At 45.3% G+C, this 25392-nt stretch overlaps 1 protein-coding gene across 19 annotated transcripts in view; it reads right to left on the bottom strand.

Moving 5' to 3' along the window:
• The window catches only part of Tbc1d22a (TBC1 domain family member 22A), a 448179-nt gene that overhangs the window by 235589 nt on the left and 187198 nt on the right, over positions 1-25392 (bottom strand). For all 19 annotated transcript variants that reach the window (XR_015452208.1, XR_015452207.1, XR_015452209.1 and 16 more), the window contains one exon: positions 9519-9594. Coding sequence is in view for 16 of the 19 variants with exons in the window: in XM_087213680.1 (XP_087069806.1) it covers positions 9519-9594 (76 nt within the window). In the remaining 3 variants the exon portion in view is untranslated. The remainder of the gene's footprint in view (positions 1-9518; positions 9595-25392) is intronic.

A 25392-nucleotide genomic window follows, 5' to 3' on the forward strand; every position in this document is an offset into this window, starting at 1 on the left:
AATTTTGAGCATGGTCTTGCTTTAGCAGACCTAGGCTAGCCTCAGACTTGGCGATTCCCCTGCCTTAGCCTCCCAAGTAGCTGGGATTACAGGTGTGCCCCACGTGCCACTTCCCACTGGGACGGGGCTCTTAGAATGGGGTCCCTGCTAGACCACCTGACAGGCAGAGAACATCTGAGAGTAGCACTTAGCAGGCAGCCACTGTGATCATCACCACCAACAGGTGGTGATGATCCAGGTTCAGAGCTTGGAGATTCTTCATACATGGAGCCCAGGAACATATGCCTAATAAGTGCTATTCCACTAAGCTAACTCTATTTCTTTGAGATTTTTGAACTATATAACGCATCCCTCTTCAGAAAAATGCAACAAAACATCCACTTAGATTTTCAGTTTAAAGTGCATTAAACTAACTTAACCTGTTTACTGTTTAGGAAAAATGAAGCCCAGCTTGTTGCCAGTGTTCATTTAATTTTCAGCAATCGAGAATTACTGTATTTTGTAAATGGAAATACCACCAAAAGCAGAATATAATAAACTGAACAATGTCTTTTGTTTGCAAAGTCCATCGATATACTAGAGCAATGTGAAAATAATAAAAGTGAGCTATTTCAGGGCAAACTTTGGGCATAAGTTCAAGACCATAATCTGCAATCTCGAGTGACACACTGAAGCCACAAGTGCCACTGCTGAGTATTCTCACGGCAAACAGGAAACCATGACACCCCCCAAGAGTGAGCGCCTGTCTGGGTCCCCAGCGGATGCCACAGACACCGAGCGGGGCTTTCGGTCTAGAGGGTACCAACATGGCCGGCAGCACCACCTGTCTGCTGCAGCAGTGACCTTGGTCAAGGTGGAGGGCTGGGGGCCGGCGGTACTGGGGAGCCCTGGGCCCGAGCTCACAGCCCTAGTCGGGACTCAGGGGCTTCCTCAGCCTCATTCACATGGTGCTCTGCCAGTCATCAGGTCCGTTCGCCCAAAGGAAATATCCCTGCCATCTCCAGCCAGCCAGTTCAGGACCCAACTAGGACCCGTCCAAAGGGAGCAGCCACACTGCATATTCCCCAACCTCTGATCCTGCTCTCCAACTGCTTACCTTCTAGGGGTACTAAAGATATATTCACTTGGGTGGTAATAAAGCTGAACCTAGTTTACTAGCTGTAACTGAGGTCTATCTTGAAAAAGTAAGTCAATTTTAACTTTACAATGTAGTCACAACAGTTTCTGGAGAAATTTCATTAAAATCACATTTAACCTGAATTAAAAACCTGATAAAGGGAAAACGTGCAAGTAGATAAAGCCGTTTAAGACACAGAGGTAATGAATTCCAGCATTTTCCTCCTTAGGGGTGAAAGTGTCAAAGATTAGTGATGCTAGTGGTCACTGCCACCCTCAGTCCCCCTGGCTTTGACCCCTACTGACAGTGCTGGGGCTGAGAGAGGCTGCTCCCCAGGATCCAGCCAAGCCAGCAGAATGCATCCTAAAGCTCCCCACAGCCCACCTGCTGCAGCTCCCTAGGTAATGATAACAGTAGCTAATGTCACACAAGGCTTAAAGTCTAAGGACTTTGCACATAACTCTCCCTCACTAAGTCACCAGCCCAGCTAGCTGGGGACAGCAGACATGCAAGTGCTCCCTATTGAGCAAGGGTTTCAGGGAGACCAGGAGTAATTGAGGATCAATTCCAGTGAGCCCCACAGCAGGAACAGGCAGCAAGCATCAAGGTATGGGAACATGAAAAAGCCAGTGGCCATGCCCAAGGCAAACCAGGATGTGAGAGAGAGAGAGAGAGAGAGAGAGAGAGAGAGAGAGAGAGAGAGCGCATAGGGACGGGTGTATAAACAGGGGTGTGTGTATACGCGGGGTGGGGTGTGTACAGACCAACTTCACATAATCCATTACACCTGGGCCTGTATTCTCCTAGGAGGAAAGAGAAGCCTGAAGTTTAGGTTTGGGTTTCAGTCCAACATTGCCTAATGTGGATCTCATGCTTAAAAGGGTCTCCAGACAAAATACAGGAGGCCCAGTGAAATCTGAGTTTTCCCAGGGCATTTTACACTAAAACTGAAAAGTAAGTTCACTGTTTACCTGAAATTCAGATTTACTTGGGCATTCTGTATTTTTATTGGCTCAATCTGGCATCTGGGCCCTTCAAGATTCTGTAAGGCTGGAAGCTCAGATGGGAAAAGGAGTCACCCTATATCTATGGTTGGGGCAAGAAAACTGGTCCGCACATTTTTGCTGGTCACCTCATTCCCCGAGCAGCCCAGGAGCCAGCGTGGTCCTGGCACGAAACACTGGTAGGCTCACAGTCCTTGAGGACGTCAGGTGAGACTGGCACATCAGTGACCAGGTTTCTCCGGGCCCTGGCCCACCAGGGCTCCTCAGCCTTCTGCTTCCTCTGAGCACGTCAAGGGCAGAGGCCACCAGAACCGGGTTGCAGACTCAGCAAGAGGGCTCTGGGAGTTCCTACCCAGCCCACCCCTCCAAAGCCAGATCCCTGTGCCCACAGAAATGCCCACCAGCATCCATCTCAAAGCCAGCAACACACAAAGGGAACAAGGTGCTAACCTGTGAAGAAGTTCTTCACAGAGAAGCAAGAGTGGACTGGAGTAGAGGGACACCTTCAGAGGCAAATATGTTCAAATATCCCTTTAACACCAAAGTCAGTTCTCTGTGGTTTCATTAATCACAAAATGTAGCAAACATTTCACTTACATAGCCATCATCTTTACACACACAAGACACAGGGCACTGAGCATGAGGCAGGGTGGCCCAAAGCGGGACACTGGCCCCAGGCCTCAAGCCAGAACCAGAAGCCACTCTACTCTCACAGTTATGACAAAGGGGCCATCAGCGCCATGTGAGTGCAAGTTCACATGAGATGTGTTACGGCTTGTGTCTAGATGTCCCCCCCAAAGCCTAGCTGTCATAGGTGGAGTTTTTCAGAGATGGATGGATCGAGAGTGTGTGACACTGGGATTCAGCATATGATGCTGGGATTAAGAGTGCCCTACCCTGGGTGTGGATGGTACCACCCAAAGGGTGAGTACCCGGGATGAAATACGCAGGCAGCCTTGATTGCTCGGAACTGCTTCGGCTGGTGCTCTTTGCTGTCTTCTGCCTGCCGTGCACTATTTCTCCCCTGCGATGCCCCTCTGCCATGCTGCCCTGCCTTGGAACCAGCCAACTACAGACTGAAACCTCTCTACACTGTGCGGTGAAATAAACCTTCCTCCTTTAACTTTGAGTATGGGATATTTGTCTCAGCAATGAGAAAAGTAACCAAGACAGATTTACTCAAGACAAGATGAGAGGTATAATGAAGGCACAATGTATACAGATGTCATTAGGACTCACTGCAAAAATGTGAAATTTCACCTTCAAATATACATAAGCATCCCAGAGGTGATATGGAGCAAAAGTCTCATCATGTGCTTTATACATTGAAATTCTATCACTCAGTTGGAGTGTTAACTTATATTTATCATTGCAGCAGTAAATTACTAAACAATCAGTATGAATTATTGATTTTATGTACCAAAATCTTTTAATAAGGGACAGATAGCCAGTTAATACAAGTATCGTAGATCAATAACTTCAGAATGAACATAGCTTCCTTGAGCCTACAAATGCACTGAACATTTGAATAACAGACAGGATAGTACAGAGTGGATGACATTCTAATTATACTTTCTGTAGAGCTGTTTGACACATGCCCCACTCTAATATAAAACAAAATAGACTTTAAAATATATTTAATTTTTAGTCATTTATTCCATTTAGCCATGAGCCTTGTTTGAAGAATTTTTTAGAATAATTATCCTCCCTGAACAAAAACGTCAAGTCCTTAGATTTTGCTATGTACATATTTCATAAAACTGTGAAAATGAATTAAATTGGATGGACTCCAGCTTCACTCTTTGGCCTCTGAAGTCCCTCAGAGCTGGTGACTGCAATGCTCCTCGGCAGAGTCACCGACACAGGTCCTGGGCCCAGCTGGGCGCAGCGCTATATCACAGTGGATGAGATGAAGACTGTGCTATGCACTACGCTCGACTGGAAAAGTTAGTCCCGGCACATGATTCCCAAGCCTGTCCTCCGTCTGCCCCCAGCACTGGCTGAGCACACTGACAGGAGCTGCTCATCAGCCTGAAGCCCAGGGTTCAGACAACCCAGAAGAGCCCGGCCCAGCCACGAGAGACAACTGTGTGAAGGACGAAGGCTGTTCTGAGCTGCTGGGATTTAAAGACTGCTTAATCACAAGCCTAAGTGGGCCTGGCCTGGCAGACAGCCTCGGTGTAGACTTTACACCCAGCCACACACAGCTGGGCAACATGCATATTCACACAGTGCGGGTGCAAGGCCATGGGTTCGAATGGGGCAGGATTCAAACCAAACCTTCCACTGAGGAGCAAATGGAATGGTGCACAGTCAGGCAGGGATCGCAGAGGCCACCAGTGGAGGGGACCCGCCACTGAGAAGAAAGACAAGAGAAGGACAGGCACCCAGGTAGGCACATGAGGCGGTGAGCAGTGGCACTGGGATGACAGGCACTGCTCAGCAGAGAACTGGAGCGTGTGTGCCACCAGGAATGGCACAGCACCCTCCACAAACCCAAGGCACATGGCTGCCTGGTCAGTGGCCAGGCCCCTACAGGCCCCACTTTTCTCCACACCCCGTTTGGGCAGGGTACCCTGGAGTCCAGAGTTCTTACAACAACACCCCAGGCCTAGCAGCACCCCAGCAACCAGGACAACACAGCTTCAAGCCATACTCAGTGCAGACAGAGGCTGCTGGCACCACACATACCCAGCATCAAAGCTGACAGGAGGTGGCTTGACAGAATCACATGGTGCTGGAATGCATTTCTCTGAACAATCACTTCTGTGTACCGCCCTCCAGAAACATCTGGCACACCATGTACCACACAAGGACAGGCAAGTTCAAGAGTCTGCCCTGGGCAGGGGGGAGGGCTGGAACCGCGCCCTAGGCTACAAGGGTTTCATCTGGTTTTCCTCAGTAGAGAAGAGAGAAACTCCATTTGATAAAGGTTCAAGAAGCCAAATAAATAGGAGAGGAAAAAAGTAGCAGGTGGGATTTTGATAGAACCATAAATGTCACAGATACAGCCTCCTTCCTCTGGCCACTGGCCCCCACCCCCACAAACCTACCTGCCTCCCTGCGTATCCAGCAACCCCTTCTCCCTGACCTCCCACCCAATACCAGCAGCCCAGGGTGTCCCCAGGAAAAGCTCATTCCTGCCTGCGAGAGGCGTGGAGCTGTGGCTGCTGGAGGCTGCCTGGCCCACAGCAGTTAGCTGTTTGCACCAAAATCTGCTCCTCCATACCAGGGCCAAGGCAAGGTGCTTTGGGCAGGATGAGGCCCTCATCAGAACACTGTAAGGGAGAAAACTCAGTTCCTATAGGACCTGTAATTGCTCAGAATGGCATTCGGCTGAAGACTAGCTGTCCCTCGTCCAGGAAATCCCAAATCCTTTACTGCAGCCCAGGAACCAGCTTTCAGACCTGATCAGTCTCCTCTAGTCCTGGCAGGGATTTTGTCTTTCTGCCGGAGCTTTAATCTGGCCCTGTCACTTCTCCCACAAATTTCCAGCACCAGCCTCTCCCAGAGGATCTGTGCTAGCTGCCCTCACTGGGCCCAGGGCTCTCAGCAACTGCCGGCCGCTGGCTCGCCTGCAGGGGCAGGTGGTTCCTGCATGGTTTCATGGGCTTTCTTCTCGATTTATAGTTTCCTTGAAACTGTGTGAAACCATCCAGATTCAGAGGGACTCCTGGAATTTCAAATTCATTCCTGAAGCGTATCTTTACTGCATAGCAACAGTTCTACTTTTCAGTATATTGAAGATATCCTCTTGTACTTCTGTTGAGAAGTCAGTTCTCAATGAATACGCATTCTTAGAAAAGTGTTTTTCTTCTCAAACTGCTTCAGAATTTCTCTTGATGTATGGCTTAATTCGATTCACTATGGTGTGTCTGCACAGTTTTCTCTGTTACTCACTGGCCTCTTGAATTTGTGAACTGATGTAGTTCTGGAAACATCTGTCAGAATCTCTTCACATTCTTACTCAATCTCTCTCCTTTCCTTCTGTGATCCCAAATAAAAATACAACAGGCTTTCTAACCACACCGTCTATATCTCCTACTTGCTGTATTTCATATTCGTAATTCTTTGGTTTGTTCTAGGGCTATTTCCTTCTTGACCATCTTCCACTTCACTAATTTTCTCTTTAGATATATCTAATTTGTTAAGCCTGTCCACTGAGCTTTTATTTTTGCTTATTGTGTTTTTCAACTCCAGAAGTCCTACTTGGTCATTTCTCAAGTCTCTTATACAAAACTGTACAATATATTCCCTGCAGGCATTGTCAAACTTTTTATTTTTCACATTTAATTAGGATAGCAGTTTATGACATGCACCTAAGGATTACAAAGGCTCAGAAGCCTTTGTACAAAGGCTTAGCTTACAAAGGTTTAGAAGACCTACTTCTGCTCTCTGTTTACTCTCACTTGAAGAGTCCTGAATGCAGGATCATCCTTGAGTGTATAAGGTCACTGCACTTCCAAAGACAGCATTTGTGAGACTGAAGGCCAGTGTTAGGACTGTATGGTCCCAGGCAGTGGACAGGCATGTGTTGGATTCCTGATTCTGAGGGAGTCAGGGTTCAACCCATCCCTCCATGAGAATGCCAAACCTGTGGCTCACCCTGGGATGATTTCTTCTGGATCAAGAAATAATCATGGAGCAATAGCAGCTAGGCTACTGGTCCAGGAAGTCCATGATTTTTTTAACAAATGTTTAGTGCTTTTAAGAAATTTTTCTTTCTTTTTTTGTTTTGCTTGTTTGATGGCTTAAAAAAAATTTTAAACTATCTAACCTTTTAGTTGTCTCCAGTGGGGGGAATTATCCAGCCTGCCACTCCTGGAAAGAGGTGTCCCTCCTACCATCACCTCTTCCTTTAATTCCAAAGTAAGTGACTCAAGATGCCAGATCTCATTCAATAGGAAGACAGCTTCCGCCTCAAGACGCTGGGGGTCCCTGAGCTTGTCAGCAAGCGGATCCCTCTCTGAGGTGGGTCACTATTCCCAACAGTGCTGTTCCAAGGACTGCTGCCCACCCGCTTCACATGGCTTCTGTGACCGACATCACCCTCTCTCTTCCCACACCACACCTGCAGGTCCACACAATATCTCCACTAATCTCCAGAGTGCCAGACAGGCGCTGCTCAGGATGCTCCACATGCTGCCTGCACATTCTCCAGCTCCTCCTAACAACAGGACAACAAGGTGGCCAGATGCCTCCATCTTCCCTCTCACTGCCCTCTGGTCTCCTTCTGCTCCAGGACCTCTCCATTCCCTTCTGACCTCTGGCCCACAGCAGTGCTGCCACAACTCCAGAGTTCTTCAACTTGCTTTTGCAGGGCAGTTTAGCTCCTTCCTCACCATCTCAACTGGATCTGCCACAGATCCTTACCTTTCTTCATCAGTGAGTCCATGAAGGTGTCCCCTGTATCAAAGTGAAACATTTCAGAAATAAATGCTGACCTTCCCTGGAAATGGAGAAAAGAAGCAGTGGGTTTTTTCAAAAGCAATTTCTTCTTCTTAATACATCTTGCCTTAATAAAATCTTTACAGTCCCTGAAAAAGTTCCAAACCCACAAATTCTTTCTCCCAGAGGTGGTGATGAGTCATAGGAAATGTTGCTCCCGGTAGTGCACAGGGAAGACAGGTCCCAGCCAGGCTGAACTCTGCAAACAGTGTACGCTTTCTGCTTGGTGTACGCTTCCTCCTTGGAAGGCCGGCATCCTTACACTGAAGCCATCATGGAAATTCTGTAAGCATTCATGGGAAGAACAGGAACAAAGATGCTGCACCGGTTAGCCTGCTTCCAAGAGGATCTTCTCTGCTATGAAGAGCCGATCCTCTGAGCAAAAGGGCACAGGATAAAAATGCCCTACAGAAGCTGCACAGGAAATAAAAAGATGTTTTACTGAAGAGCACAGACTCGCACCGGGTTCCTTTGATGCTTGTTGCCACTCCTTTAAACAATCACCCAGGAAATCTGTGATGCGCTTCTTCCAAACCTCAGGACCAGAGAAAATCAATTCAAGTATTTCCCCAACTGCAGCAATGGAGCAAATGAGCACTAGCCACAACTTTCTGACCTCCAGGAAAATATAAAATATGCCTTCAAAGGGGCACAAGAGGAAAAGAAGAACCTGTGAAGAACAAGTAATTCACATCTATTGCAAATCATATTTCAAAGAACTAAATGAGACCAGGGAATGCTTGTGAAATTGTTGGCAGGGAAAAAAAAATCCAACTACAGCCAAGTTAGATCTCAGTTTGCGTGCAGAGTGAATGAAGGTAAATGCACTGACAGAGGCAAAAAAAAAAAAAATCAGTATTTTGAGTAGATAGATGGAGAAGTAGCTAAATATAATGCTGAATCCGATAAAGTATCATTGGAAGAACTGTGCAAGACAAATACCTAATATGGAAATTCGGCAATAACCATTAGACACAGAGCTGAAAACCAGCTTCAATCAAGGAACAGAATGGAGTTTATCATTTGTATGGCTCCATTTGGTAATGTCATTCAGTGTCTGCCCACACCAAGTGCCTTTCCGGTGCAGACTCCGGTGACAGTCTTCTACAAGGCCAGGCAGGGCAAGGGCAGGCTGGGAAGCTGCTCGACCTCAGAAGGCAGGCTGCCATATCTAAGTTTTAAACAAAGTACTGTTTCTCTGTGCATTCAGTGAAATGATTTGCTGGCTCACCTGGGACTCTATGAAAGAGTGAGTCTCTCCTCAGCAGCTCATCGCTGACCGGTGGGTGTCACAAATAGACGCCCGGTTCTGCTTGGCATCACTTCGTTAATGCTCTGTTCATTAATTTAACAAACCACCAGGAGACTCTGCCAGGAATGGGCAAGCATTATCTCTCAACTTTCATTTAATTAAACTCCACTATTGCAATATGACAGTCAGCATATCACAGGGGGAATTATTTTAAGGATGAAGGTAAAAAGTATTTCAGAGCCCCCACTTAAATATGAAAGCATAATCTAAAATTGCCCAAGCACACACTATAATTTTTCTATAATATTAAAGATGTTATTTCCAGACTTGGTAATTAATTGGATTCCATGGAGAAATTAGTCTAACCTCCTTGATAGTGAAATGATGCACACAGTGAAGAGAGTGCCAAAGGACAGCCATAAACAACCACTGTCATCCAGATGATGACAGTCCCTGAGCTTAACAAGGAGTGAGAGTTGCCTGTATTAGTTACCCTTCTGCCAGGCTTCTGCTGCATCCTGATGATGACACGGAGGGGTAGGGGTAGAAGGAGTGATCTGCACTCTATGGCTGAATCGGGGGACACACAAGTGTGAGCAGCCTGGGCACCATCAGCCCACGGGGACAGCATCCTCCGAGGCCCAAGCTGCCTCCGTGGGCCCCCACCAGCCCTCTCCCTGTGCCCAGAGCCACTTACCATCAATCCGGCTCACCAGTTCCTCCAACATCTTCACTTTCATTTGAATTCCAGGTTGGGCAAAGGTGTAGTTATCCTAAGGAAGAAATAACAATGTGTACCACATGCATACAAAGTAAAGAGTGTTTTCCAAAGAAGAAAAAGGTGACCAAAATAACTTTGCAACAGTAAGTTTCACAGTCACGTGATTCTGCAAACTGTGAGATTGTGTTTTTAAGAGTGGAATAAGGGAATGCACGGGGCTCCATCAGACACCACCGAGGCGCTGCTCCATCCGGTCACACTCACACTCAGGAAGGAAAGTCCACACTTCTGATGTCAGCCCGCAAGTGCACACACCAAGAGGAGTGCTTCCTGGTGCATTTCCATATGTAAATGTAAGGTATTTACATTTAAATTGAACAGGCACCGTGTGTCCAGTTTGTTGAGCAGAACTGTCTGTTCAAATGACCGCCTCTTGGGGCACGTGGACAGCAAGCGCTCAGCCCTGCCAGGAGAGTCAGTGCCATGTGACAGTCTGAATGACAACACATAGGGCTGACAACACTGAATGTGGAAAACTCAGCTGCACATGTGACCACTCTCAGACTAATGAGTTCCTAAGGCTGAGACAGGAGAACCTGTGTGGGAAGGTGGGGGGTGTTTCAAATCAGATGGACCTAGAACAGAAACCTCAGCTCTGTTATCTGTGTAACAGAGGCTGCGTGACCTAGGCAAGTAGGATAACCTCTCTGGGTGATGAGACTAACACTCCTGCCTTGTAGAACAGCTCTGAAGCTTCTAGGAAATCCTGTGAGTGGTGCTGTGTGGAAGCGGATTCAAGACACAGCAGACGCTCAGCAAACAGCACCGCTACAAGGGCTGTTGTCGCCACCCAAGACAGCAGCACTCAGGAGCAGCTGGTGGGGGCACGCAGAAAGGACACTGACCCCACCTCATCCCACAGTGGGGATGCACAGATGCAGCTCTGGCCTGGGAGGAGCTTGGGGCTCACATCCACACGGTGACAGCCACCGCAAAGACGCCTGGGCCTAGCCTGCAGCCCATTCATCACTGTGTGCAGGGGAAACAAAAGCTGCACATGAGCAAAAGTAAGAGGGCCTCACCCTGACCCTCCATGGTGCACGGTAATCACAGGGTCCTTACACGAGGAGCAGACAGGAGAGTCAGTGGCAAGGACTCAACAGCCACTGCTGGCTCTGAGAGGCCCGGAGCCTGGGAGCACAGTCACCTTTAGAGCTGGACAGGCAGGGAGGCGCATGCTCCTCTGAGCCTCCAGGAGGAACACGGCCTGCAGACACCTTGATTTCAGCCCCGAGAGACCCGAGTCAAACTTCTGACCTCCAGAACTGAGACAATAAATCTATCTTCTTTTAACCACCAGGTCTATGGTAATTTCTTATGGCAGCAATAAAAACTAATATAGAAGGGGCCAGGGATTTAGCTCAGTGGTTCCGCTGCCTGCTTTGCAAGTGCAAGGTCCCAAGTTTGACCCCTGGTACCAAAAAAAAACAACTAATGTAGAAGGTTTAGAGGATGTACTTTACTGAAGCTTCTACAAACCACTAAGAAGTAAAAAGAAAAAGACCAGGAGCCACAAACTGACAGGGTTGAACCTAGGCTTCTAGTGAAGTCCAGGCTTAGGCTCTGAAGTGCCTAGTGAGCAGACAGCCTCTGGGCAGATCAGTACAGCAGCAGCTTTATTCTCAGCCTTGGCCAGGAGGAACCAGGCCTTGGACTCAGTAAGGCCACAGGCAACATGGCCTTGGTGTGGAAGTCCTGGGCACGGGCAACTGCAGCTTACCAGGCAGGCCTGGCACAGCTGGGTGAGTGCGCCATTACATCATATGGCCTTTGTAGCCTTGCAGACAGGGTGACCCTGCTACCTGCACAACCCAGGCATCAAGTGTCTGCTGGCTCCACAGGGTTGCAGGCAGAGAGCAGCTGCCCACCTTCCACAGGCAGTCAGAACCCAGGTCAGAAGCAGAGGGACTGATTCAGACTCCAGGCTCCTCATCCACAGGTACAGGATTGGAAAACACCGGAGACAGGCATCCTGGAGGGGCTTCTAGAAGTGCCCACCATGCAGACATCCCCTGTGTTCTTGGGAACACATCCTAGGCTTTAATGGAAGAAGAACGATGGAGCCAGTACAGAGGGATCAGCCCCCAGGAGGCCCATGGGACAAGGTAAGAGAGCTCCAGCACCCTAGCTCCTGACTCCAGGAGAAGACTCTTCCCAGTCTCTGGGAGACACACATGGAGCCGAGGATGACAGCGGGCCAGCAGCAGTTTCCAAGGCCAAAGTCAAGTGTGGAAAGTAAGCACAGCAGTGGCATCTGACACAGTGCTCTTGCTTACTCTCTCATACACACACGTACACATGCACACACACCACACACGTGCACACACCATGCACACCCACTTCCTAACAAAGGCAGGAGCAGCAGCCACTTTGGCACAAAACTAAAAACACCTGCAAGGCACTGTGGATGTTTTTCCCCAGACACGGAAAATGAGCAGAATCGTCCCCACCCTCCTGCTGAGAGCTCTCCCAGGTGGATTTCAAATGACATGCTCTGGATTCCAAATGGACATCTCTGCAAGGGAAAAAAACCAAGCAGAGTGGTGTCTGCTGACCTCACTCAGAGTGATGCCAGGCCCTCTGTTAGCCTGATGACAGGATGTAGGGCCTCTTGGAATGCAATGTCACCAGGAGGACTGCCCAGAGGCCCGGGCACGGTTGTTTTCTAGCTTTGCTGAGTTCTCTGATAAGCTGTGGGTCCTCCTAAAAGTTGAACTCTCAGAAGTTAGGGCTGTCAGAGACCAGACATCTAACATTCTGGGCATCTGTTCCCTGAAGGGGCCTTGCTCATCCCAGTGAGGCCTGAGCACCAGCTGGCTATGACGGTGGTAGTGGCAGTCAAGGGAAAAATGTGAGCTGTCATGGCTCTGGACTTCAGGAGGCATAAGAAATTTAGATTCTGGACTTCAATTCCTTTGAATGTCACCATCTTTGGACCTCAACTTGGAAAAGTTAGCCTGTAAGATTTCATTTCTCCAAGGCAACTAGTGACAGAAGGAGGTTTATATTCAAATCTGGAGCATTCTGCATTGCTGGGTGTTTACAGACTGCCACTTAGCCTGATGAAGGAATTTCTGATAAGCCAGGTTGAACAGTACAGCTGGATAGAATTAGGTTGAGAAATAAACGAGAGAGCAGTTTGCAGCCTCAGGTAGAGAAAGATCTTGCAGATTAGTCCATTAATGCTCTGTTCTGCACATTTAGTGCCATCAGGAGCACATTCCAACAGCTCACCCTTCCCTGGGGTCCCAGGACAATACCTGTAGGAGCAGGGGGCTCCAGGGGGCTGGGCTAAGCACTGTGCATGTCCTCCACTGGCCAGGGACTTTATGCAAACACCAGGCTGAAGAGGCTGGGCATGGAGGGCTAGGACCTCTCCCCAGACCTAGGCCTTCTTCTAAGTAGAGGGAGCTCAGTCAGTACCTGTACTGTATCCCCAGAAATACCCACCCCAGAACCACTGTGATTCCTAAACCCAGAGAGTGGCAGCCAGTGGGCTCAGCACTCCTACCTCCCCGAATATCTTAGAGTCAGTCTTGCCAGAAGGCTCTGCTGAGCAGGAGGGTGACCTGCCAGGTGCTGCACTGGCCAGGGTGGAATGGAGGAGACTGGACAATCCTCGGATTCAGTCAACCGGTTTACTTGGCTCCAAAACCATGATAGAATTTCAAGCCTCTCATTTAGCAGAAATAAATGTTATTCTTTGGCCTCCATCTCCCACTATTTTGTTTTATTTCTCAATTTGCCAAAAACCCAGGGAGGGAAGATGGGTTCTCAGAGATTCAAACAATGAGAAAAGGATAACACCCAAAAGTCTATTTTAAAAGGCAGGGGGATAAAATACCCACATTTTGAAAAGACCTGCCAATGCTGGTGGGCTCCTGGATGCAGGCTAGGGCGGGAAGACCAGCCTTCCGACCACGCCAACACAGGAGACAGTGGGAACCACAAGGGCAAACTTGCCACGGTGGAGGCCACTGCAGAGGCACTGTGCCTGTGCCCAGTGAGGAGTCCACAGTGGGCAGAAGGCCCTGATCCATATCTGGGACACCTCTGAGGGCAATCCTGGGAGCAGACACTGGAGCTAAGGACTCCCATGGGGAGAGGTGAGAGGGAAGCCCTGCAGCCCACGGGCCTCCCCAACACCTCCAGGTAGGAGGATCCCCGCCCCACCTGCCTGCACTCAGAAAGCAACTGTTGTGCAGATCCACAGATGGGCAGCAAAACAGGCATGAGGCAAGAATGTTGTGCACTTACAGAAATATTAATCGTAAGATATTAATATTATTTCCTTCATAAAAAGTAAGCAGGCACATCTCCAATGGAGGTTTTTATTTTGGGTCTTTAGAAAAGGATGCAATTTACAAAGTGCTCAGGTGTGGGGAAGAAGGAAGTCTGTGGAATTCAGGGACCTTGGGGGAACTACTGTGTATAGGCAGCTGGACTCTAGAAGAAGCCAGAGAGGATGCCTGCTCCCACCTGCCCCACAGCACCTGGCCCCAGCGCAGCAGCAGCACTGCTCCACTCTTCAGGAGAACCAGAGCTTTCCGAGAGAGCTTCTTGAGAAGAGCAAAAGCAAACACCCCCATGAGTTCAGCCAGAAGGGCCCACCACATGTATCTGCTAGACCCACAGTGCCACACCCTTCCCCACCAACCTTACTCTGGCAGGAAAGTTTCTTCCCTGTGCAAACACCAAATCTGCCTTGTCATTCACGCCCAGACCTGCCTCTGACATAACTCATAAAGTCCTTCTTGCAAAGAATGGTCCAAGGCTTCCACTGGCTTTGGCTCTTACAAGGTGGAGCAGCCCACAGCCCTGGGCCCAGTGCCCTGTGTGGGCTCTGACTGTGCAAGGACAGGGAGCTGTGAAGGCTACTGCCATGCTCCACACAATTTCCACTTTCAGATACAGCAATCTAATTTGTGTAACCAGTGCACCAACCCATTTAAGGCAGAACCACATCCAACTGTTGCTCTATTCATTCAACACATACCAAAAGCCTGTGTGCCAAAAAATAAATCCTGAGCATCGGTGCTATGAAGAAAAGCTAAGAACAGCAGCCTGACTGCTGCCCTCAGAGGCCTGTGTGCAAGGTCAGGCCTTGGCTGGTCTCTAGAAACTTGGACACAGGAGCTCCCCACTCCTGACTGAGCGTGGATCATGGTGCCCAACAGCAGAGTGGCTAGAATTCGGGGGCACACCAGGTAGGGGTGTCCACGGAATCAGCCCCTGGTGACACATGGGCACGGAGTCTTCAGGGCTTCAGGGATGCTGTCCCAGCTCACAGCTGGAGGAATCACTGGGACAGGATGCAGGGGGTTGCACCGGGACTCCACCCCATATGCCTTCTCCCACAGTCAATTCTGCTTTGCATCCTGGTAAGCAATAAATCACAACTGTGAGCGTAATTCTGAGCTACAGCCTGCAGGTCACCAAACCTGGGGTGGAGCTTGGGGTCTCCTGACACAGATGGTGGGAAACACAAAGGGGGCCTCCTATTCACAGAGGTGGCAGCCAGGTAGCTGGGCAAATGTTCATGGCCCTTATCATGCGAAGGCAGGGTGGGTGCTGACTGTGACCTGGGCACCCTGCCACACAGCACTGAGAGGCTTGACCTGGGAGACCTCGTGGAGGCTGTGTGGCTGAGCCGAGCGAAGAGGAAAGCTCTGAGCAAAACTGGCAGAAAGGAGGGCACACAGTGCAGCAGAGCCTGCAGCCCTAGGGGCCGTGCACGCTCCAGGAAAGGTGGGAGGCCAGGCAGTGAAGAGGCTAAGGCAAGAGGAGGTGGTGCTAAGGCTCAGGGCCATGCAAGATGAGACCTGTGCCAGCCACCCAGTGAGGAAGGGAGTGGGATGGGGAGCCGCCATAGCAACAAGGTTTGCAATCAAAAAGATGTTCCAAGCTGCTCAGGGGAGGAATCAGAGAATGAGACCGAAGGGGATAAAGGACAGCAGTTAGGAGACAACTGCTGTAATCTAGGCAAAATAATGACAAGAGCTTCCCATGAAGATGCAGCCAACCCAAACTGTCTAAGCTGCTTCCTTGTGACCTATACTGGTTGGTTTTTTGAACTTGAACATAGGATTTTATATTTACTCCTATTACTGTGCTCATTTGATGGTTCTCAGCTGGCATTCCAGGCAGCTGAACTCATTCTGAATCTTGATTATGTCATCTATCACATTAGCTGTCCCTCCAAGCTGAGAAGCATTGGTTACCAATACCCTCGATGTCTTCATTACAGTCTCTGAGAAGAGGAAGGAAGGACAAGGCCAAGGACAGGGCCCTGTGGCACGCCTCTCAGAGATAGCACCAGAGCAGAGAGGTGTCATAAAAGTATATGGAGCCAGTGTTTAACTCCTCACTTTCCACCTGCTAGCTGAATTTCTTTGATCTCCTGTTTTCTCATCTGTAAAATGCAGAGTGGAGAGGCTCCTCTGAAGGGCTCTGAGGGTACTACACGAGTGAATGTATCTAGAAGAACCTATAGCAGCACCCACCTTGAGTATGAACTCAACCCCCCTGTCCCCAAGGTCCACAGCTGGTACTGGTTGTAGGACAGAGGTAAGACTACAAGCTGCCACCTGCTATGGAGTAGCCAGCGCCTCCCACTGCAAACTACTTCAAAGATGGAGAGAAATGCCAGACACTTGTTTTGAGACAGGCCAACCTACTCACTAGCATCAAGTGGTAGACAGCACTTGAAGGTGGTCTAGGATAAAATACAGATGCACAGTGAAAGGAGCAGAACAAACAGTGAAAAACAGCAGAAAGACAGCCAATAAACCAAAGAGAAAATGAACAGACTAAGTGAGAGAACCCAGCCACACAGGTTACCCACCATATGATTCTACCTGAGTAACATTCTGGAAAATGCAAAGCCACAGGGACAATAAAAAGATCCTTGGTTGCCAGGGCTTAGGTGGAGGGAGGGGTAAACAGGTGGCACACAGGGGAGTTGTGCCATGAAACACTCTGCGTGACACTGTAATAATGGACCCGTGTCATTAGACATTTGTCAAAATGCACAAAATGTATAGTACCAAGAGTGACCCTAATTAAAGTATGGGTTGGAGTCAGTAATAATATCTCACTATTGGCTTACCCATCATAACAATACACCAGCTAATGTGTATGTAATGTCCAGAAGAGGAGAAACTGGATTAGGAGGAGAAGGAATACAGGGAAACTCTTTAACTTTTGCTCACTTTTTCTATACCCTGAAACTACTATAAAAAAGAGACTATTAATTTCTTTTTTTGTTGTTGGTACCAGGGATCGAACTCGGGTCCTTGCACTTGTACAGCAGGCAGCGAAACCACTCAGCTAAATCCCCGGCCCCAACTATTAATTTCTTTAAAAATACTTAATTCGAGCTTGGCGGAGCAGGACCGAGTGGGGCCGAGCAGTCGCAGGCTGACTGGGACCTGCTTCCTACGGCTTGCTCCACCAGCTTGCGACCAAGATAGGGTGAAGACAACCCCCCCCCGGGCACACCCACCAGCTGCCAGCTTGGCTGCCCTGGCACCTCCAACAACAGCCCCCACCCACCCTGCCTCTGGCGTTTTGGCTGTGCAGCTACTTTGTTTCACACTGCAGAGGCACAGGGGGACATAAAAGCCGTTGTCCTGAGCTGCAGAAGTGAACAACAGAGACAGGGCCTCGCTCAGGCTCCCTGATGAAAACAAGCCCACTGGAAAAGTGAAGAGAATCTCTGCAATAAAGGCACACCAGACCACCAGCTCCCATTGGAACCTGGACTTTCTTCAGGGGAAAGGCAGCTGAAACCTGCAATAGAACCTTGCAGAGTGCAACCCTGCAGTAGGACAGGGAGCTCAACTTAGGACTTGCAGCCAGAAATCTGCTGGAATCTCATGGGTCTGGGACTAGCTTGCTGAGACTCATTGACTTATAACTGCACAATGCTGCGCACACTGTCTATTGTGACAGCAGAGACAAACCCTGAAGGAGGCCCTTCATTTTTAAAGGTGATAGATTAATAACTACCACAAATTGTCATTCTCTAAGATGTATTTGATGCTATGGTGTTGCTGATTGTATCACTTGGGCTAAGGTGTTGTGATTGATCTAATCAGTTGTCCTTCCTGGTATAATGAAAATGAGATAGCCTCAGAGCCTTTAGTGACGCAAAACCTAAAGACCAGCTATATCTGGAAGACACCTCTGAGAAGCAATCATTCCATAAGGGTTCTAAATACATCAACAAAGATACTTACAATAAGCAACTTCAAAATATCAACCCAGGAACTAAACCAAGGACAGTACCAAAAACAAAAATGAGAAAACACTTAAGCAAGTAACAAACTCAGACTTCCACCCCACAAAAGGCAAATTCTGGGGGAAATGAGGTGGAAAAGTCTGATAATCAACCACCTGGACACCCTGAACTGACAGCACAGGAAGTAACAAAACAGATGAATGAGGCTCTAGAAAAACTCAAAACAGAAATAATCTCCCAGATAGCTATAGAGATGGTGAGCAGAATGAAAGACATGATTAGAGGCTCTGGAACAGAAACTGATAAAAAAAAAAATAGATGAGCTCAGAAACACGCTAGAAGCCATGAATGCCCAGCATAAGAAAGAAATGGAATCCATGAAACAGATTCAAACAGATATTCAGAAGATTAAAAACTCCACTGAAAGCATGCAGAGCAAATTAAAAGAATCTGAAGATAGAATATCAGATATAGAAGACAGGATTGTGGTGAAGGACCATGAAAACAGAAATTTCTTAAAAATAGTAAGGGACTATGAGAAATCAATTCAGCAGCTGCTAGATGATGCAAAGAAGAATAACATAAGACTGACAGGAGTCCACAAAAAAACAAGAGAAAATACAGTTGACATAAAAAAACTGTTCACAGAAGTAATAGTAGAACACTTCCCAGACAGAGGTGTAGAATTGGACATACAGATAAGTGAGGCATATAGAACTCCACCCAGCCACGATCAAAAAAAATCTACACCTAGACATATAATAGTCCAGATCCCAGAAACCCAATAGAAGAACAAAATCCTACAGGCAGTTAGAGAAAAGAAACAAATCACCTATAAATGAAAGCCCATCAGGATCACGGCAGACTTCTCAACACAAACCCTCAACTCAAGGAGAGCCTGGAGTCAAGTATTTTGAGCCCTAAAAGAAAATAACTTCCAACCTAGACTGTTGTATCCTGCAAAATTATCTTTCAAATTCGATGGGGAAATTAGATACTTCCATGACAAAGAACACCTGAGAAATTTCATGAACACCAAACCAGCACTCCATACAATTCTAAGCAATATCCTAGAAAAAGGCAACGAAAGTCACGGCTCCATGAGGCTCAACAGAGGGAAGCCACCAGGCAAGGTAAGAAACTAAAGGGGAAGGGGGAAAAAGAAATGAGAGCCAGGAACAGTAAAACATCATGACAAGGATGAGTCAATATCTATCAATTATAACTATCAATGTTAATGGCCTCAATTCACCAATCAAAAGAAGTAGGCTGACAGAATGGATTAAGAAGCAAAATCCAGCAATATGCTGTATACGAGAAACACACCTAACTCAAAAAGAAACTCATAGATTCAAAGTAAAAGGATACAAAATGGCTCTCCACATGACAGGAACCCAGAAAAAGCAGGGGTTCTTATTTGCAGGCAAAGTAGATTTCAAACCAAAACTAATTAAGAGAGACAAAGATGGTCATTACATCCTTGTGAAGGGAACAATCCAAGAGGAGGAGATGACAATCCTAAATATATATGCACCAAATACGAATGCCCCCAACTATACAAAACAAATATTAAGGGACATGAAAAACCAAATAAGCACTAAAACAACTGCAGTGGGGGACCTCAATACCCACTATCACAAATGAACAGATCATCTAGACAAAAAATTAAAAACGAAATGCTATGAACAAATGGACTTAATAGATATTTACAGAGTGTTCCACCCCACAAAATCAGAATACACATTCTTTTCAGCTGCATTGGGTCATTCTCCAAAATAGACCAAATGCTAGCTCATAGGATACGTCTAAGTCAATGTAAAAGAACTGAAATTTACCCCTGTATATTATCAGACCATAGTGCAATAAAATTGGAGATCAATAACATGAGAAACTGCAAAACTCCCACAAACACATGGAAATTGAATAACACCTTCCTGAACAATCAATAGGTCACAGAGGAAATTAAAGAAGAAATTAGATAGTTTCTACAAGTAAATGATAATGCCAGTACAACATACAGGAATCTATGGGACACAATGAAAGCAGTTCTATGCGGGAAATTCATAGCAGTGAATCCCCATATTAGGAAAACAGAGAGAGCTCAGGTAAATAACCTAATGAAGAACCTCAAACTCCTAGAAAAAGAAGAGAATAACAAACCCAAAGCTCGCACAAGAGAGGAAATTTTAAAGATCAGAGCAGAAATCAATGCAATGGAGACTAAGAGAACGATACAAAAAATTAATGAATCAAAGAGTTGGTTTTTTGAAAGCATAAAATCGGTAAACCTGTAGCCAACCTTATCAAAACAAGGAAAGAAAAGGCTCAGATCCATGCAATTAAGAACGAAAAAGGGGAAGTCACAACAGAACCAGCAGAAATCCAGAGGATCATCAATACCTACTTTGAGAACCTGTACTCTAGTAAAATGGAAAACACAGAAGAAATGGACAGATTCCTAGATACATATGAACTGCCAAAGTTAAATGAAGAAGATATACAAATTCTAAACACCCCAATTACAATGAGTGAAATTGAAAATGTAATACAAAAATTTACCAACAAAGAAAAGCACAGATCCTGATGGCTTCTCCAATGAATTCTACAAGACATTTAAAGAACTAATGCCATTACTCTTTAAACTCATCAAGGAAATTGAAAGGGAAGCAATACTTTCAAATTCATTCCTGGAAGCAAGTGTTACTTTGATTCCAAAACCAGGGGAAGGCCCAACCCAAAAAGAGAACTACAGGTCAATCTCCCTAATGAACATAGATGCAAAAATCCTCAACAAGATACTGGCAAACAGAATACAGAGGGTCATCAAGAAGATCATACACCCTGACCAAGTCGGATTTATCCCAAGGATGCAAGGATGGTTCAATATTCGTAAATCAATAAATGTAATACACTATATTAACAGAGTCAAGGACAAAAAACATATGATCATCTCAATAGAGGCAGAAAAAGCATTTGACAAAATCCAACACCCATTCATGATAAAAACCCTACAGAAAATTGGAATAGAAGGTCTTTATCTCAACCTGATTAAGGCTATCTATGAAACACCAACAGCCAACATCATACTAAATGGTCAAAAACTGAAAATGTTCACGTTAAAATCAAGAACCAGACAAGGATGCCCACTATCACCACTCCTGCTCAATATAGTTCTGGAAACATTAGCCACAGCAATTAGAAAAGAGAAAGAAATAAAAGGAATAAAGATAGGAAAGGAAGAAGTTAAACTGGCATTATTTGCTGATGATATGATACTTTAGATAGAAGACCTAAAAAACTCTACCAAAAGATTTCTAGACGTACAAACATCCAATGATAAATGTAAATGTATTTTATACCTAAAGTGTACCAATAAATATATATATATAAATTTTTAAAAAGACTTCTAGACTCTATTGACAGATTCAGTAGAGTAGCTGGATATAAGGTCAACACTCAAAAAACAATAGCCGTCTTATACACAAATAGCAGACTCACAGAGAGACAAATTAGGGAAACAATTTCTTTTAAAATAGCATCCGAGAAAATGAAATATCTAGGAATCAATCTAACAAAGGAAGCAAAAGACCCCTACACTGAAAACTACAGCACCCTGAAAAAGGAGATCGAGGATGAATAAGAAAATGGAAAGACATCCCTTGTTCCTGGGTAGGAAGAACCAATATAGTCAAAATGGCCACACTTCCAAAACTACTATACAGATTTAATGCAATGCCGATTGAAATTCCAACAATATACTTCACAGAACTAGAGAAAACAATCCAAAAATTCATTTGGAACCAGAAGAGACCTAGAATAGCAAAAACAATTCTGGGCAACAGAGACATGGCTGGGGGTATCACAATACCCAACTTGAAGCTATACTACAAAGCTACTGTGATAAAAACAGCATGGTACTGGCAAAGAAACAGACCCGAGGATCAGTGAAGTAGATGAGAAGACGCAGAAACAACTTCAGACATATTCAGCCACTTCATCTTTGACAAAAGAGCCAACCACCCTCATTGGAGGAAAGATAGCCTATTTAATAAATGGTGTTGGAAAAACTGGATTTCAACCTGCCAGAGATTAAAACTAGACTCATACCTATCACCATGCATTAAACTAAGATCAAAGTGGATTAAAGAGCTAAATATTAAGACAGAAACACTAAACTTGCTGGAAGATAAGTTAGGTAGAACTCTTGAAGATATTGGCATAGGAAAAGACTTTATGAACAAAACCTCAGTAGCAAGGGAACTAGCAGAAAGAATCAACAACTGGGATTTCATCTTATTAAAAAGCTTCTGCCGGGCCGGGAATTTAGCTCAGTGCTTTCGCCGCCTGCTGTGTAAGTGCAAGGACCGGAGTTCGATCCCTGGTACCAAAAAAAAGCTTCTGCACTGCAAGAGAGACCACCAACAGAGCTAAGAGACAACTTACATTGTGGGAAAAAAATTTTAGCAGCTGTAACTCAGACAAAGGGCTACTATCTAGAATCTATCAAGAACTGAAAAAAATCAGACCCCCCCAAATTCAAAGACCCAATTCAAAAATGGGCATCTGAAATGAACAGACATTTCTCAGACAAAGAAGTAAAAGCAGCAAAGAAACATATGAAAAAATGTTCAATATCACTGGTCATTCGAGAGATGCAGATGAAAACAACACTGAGATTCCACCTCACCCCAGAAAGAATGGCTGCTATCAAGAAATCAACCAATAACAAATGCTGCAGAGGGTGTGGAGAGAAAGGAACCCTTCTCCATTGTTGGTGGGAGTGCAGACTGGTGCAACCACTGTGGAAATCAGTATGGAGATACCTCAAAGAACTAGGGCTGGAGTTCCCATTTGACGGAGCTATTCCCCTGCTGGGTATTTTCCCAAAAGAATTAAAAGAATCATACCACAGAGATATATGTGTACCCATGTTTATAGCAGCACAGTTTGTAATAGCTAAAGCTTGGAAACAGCCCAAGTGCCCATCAACTGGAAACTGGATAAAGAAGATGTGGGGTTTTTTTTATAAAATGGAGTACTACTCAGCCATAAAGAACGAGAAACTAGAGACATTTATAGCTAAATGGATGCATATTGAGGGCATACTCTTAAGTGAAATAAATAGGACACACGTGTGTAAATACAAAATAGATTCTCTAATGTGAGAAACGGAGCGTGTAAATAAGGATTAAAAGGATTAATAACTAATAATTGATACTTTGGGGGTTTTTTTCTGGGGTTTTTTCTCTTTTTTTTGGTACCGGGGATCAAACTCAGGTCCTTGCACTTGCAAGGCAGGCAGTGAAACCACTGAGCTAAATCCCCGGCCCTAATAATTGATACTTTGAAAGAGGAAAAGGTCCAAAGGGGTAGGGGTGGTGGGAGGAGATGGGGAAAGAATGGAAAGGAATAATTATGAGAAAAAGAAAATAAAATGGAAACGAAGTCTATGTAAATAGGGAAGGGTGGACGGGTGAAGGGCACACAGGTAATGGGGAAAAAATAAGAACCAAGCTACATCATGTACAGGTACAAGCACCCAATGATAAATGTAAACGTACTGCATACCTAAAATGTACCAATAAAAGAATTTAAGCAAAAAAAAAGCATACTTAATTCATCCAAAAGAAGGTAGAAAAGAAAATGGAAATAAGAAGAAATTAAAACAATAGAAAATAAACAGCAAAATGGCAACCTAAACGCAAACCACATAAAGAATTACACTAAACACATAGTATGAACAGAAATGAACTAAATACACACTAAAAGGATAAGAAAGCAAGTACCAAGTACATGCTACATATAAGAAAGGCATTGGCCCGGGGATTTAACTCAGTGGTTCCGGCGCCTGCCTTGCAAGCGCAAGGTCTGGAGTTCGATCCCCAGTACCAAAAATAAAAAAAAAAGAAACTCATTTAAAATAAGGTACAAACAGATTAAATCTGAAAAGGAGGATGGGAAGAGGAGGGGAAGGCTTGGTTAGCATCTGAGAAACTGTACCTCAAGTTGCGGGTATGGTCAGAAGCCAACAGGAATATGTCAGATCAATAAATAACGAGCACAGGGCCTGGGATTTAGCCCAGTGGTTTCATCACCTGCTGCACAGGTGCCAGGACCTGAGTTCAATCCCCAGTACCAAAATAAAAGTAAAAAATAAAAAAATAACGAGCACACAGACTCAACAAGACAGCATGATAACCTCACATGTGTACTGACCAAGATTCAAATTCTGTGACAGAAACCTGACAAACTAAAAGAAGAGACACATCAGTAGTCATATTTGAAAATTTTACAAGTTTTCACTCTGTGACTGATAGAAAAAGTAGATTAAAAAATTAATAACATGTAGAAGAAGCTAGACAGAAACTCCCCCTTAGCACAGCAGAACACAATTCTTTTTCAAGGGCCCAGGAAACATTCACCGAGAGAGACCATCTGAAGGAGATCAAAACAAGACTCCTCATCAGCAATATAAGGAATGGAAGACTTTGTTACAATAAGTTCCTACTGATTTTTAAAGAATAGTTAAAAAAAAAAAATACAGTGAGTAGGAATACATCAATAAATTAGACAATCTGTTTAGAATGGTAAAAAAAAAAATTTTTAACTACAAACTGACAAGAGAAGAAACAAAATCTGGATAACCCTAAACTTGGTGGAAAGTAAATTCATATTTTCTCACAAAGAAAATTCCAGGCTGAAATGTCTTCACCATTGGATTGTATCTACCATTTAAAGAATAAACAGTACCAATCTTACACAAACACTTTCAGAATTTATAGAAGCATTTTATACAGCCACCATCTCCCTAATGCCAAAACAAAAAAGGACATCAGGAAAACAAAACTAAAGACCAGTGATCTTCCTGAATAGAGATGTAAAAATCATTAAAAATACATCAGAGATAATTCAGAAATATATAAAAGGTTTATATTTTATGATAATGACAAAGTGGAGTTTATCTCGGGACAAGGTAGGGTTTATCTCAGGAATGCAGGTTTGGTTTAACATTCATAATTAATCAATGTCCTTCAGTACGTTAACACAAAATAAGAAAAAAATCACATCAGCATTTCAATAGGTGAAAAAAAGCATCTATCAAAATAAGGATTCATAGTTTTTTAAATATGTTGACAAACTATGATCTGTCTGCCTGTTCTTCATCCACCAAGTCTTAAGAATTTGATCCTCATCTTCTACTTCTATAATATACAAAGTATTCCTCAAATATAAAAACTTTTCAAAAAGCCAGGGTGCTATTAAATATACAGACCCCTTACCCATTCACCTTACACTGCCAGCAACACCTCTACAAAGGGGACCTACAGAAGGTCAGTGGTTAACATCATGCTTATGGTGGGAGCCTGAATGCATTGCTTTCTCCAATAATATCTGTCCTCAAAATTCAACATTGCCCTTCTGGTCCTTCACAAGCCAATACAGCAGAATAAGTAAATAAAAGCCAGTACATTGAAAAGAAAAAAGTAAAACCCTCCTCGTTTCCCCTTTGTGATAATGACAACCTAAGGCACCCACCAGAAGCTCCTA

The sequence above is a fragment of the Heterocephalus glaber genome, unplaced genomic scaffold, assembly GCF_053883595.1.
Source record: "Heterocephalus glaber isolate CG9 unplaced genomic scaffold, H.glaber_assembly_v1.0 deba00001444, whole genome shotgun sequence".
Lineage (NCBI taxonomy): Eukaryota > Metazoa > Chordata > Mammalia > Rodentia > Bathyergidae > Heterocephalus > Heterocephalus glaber.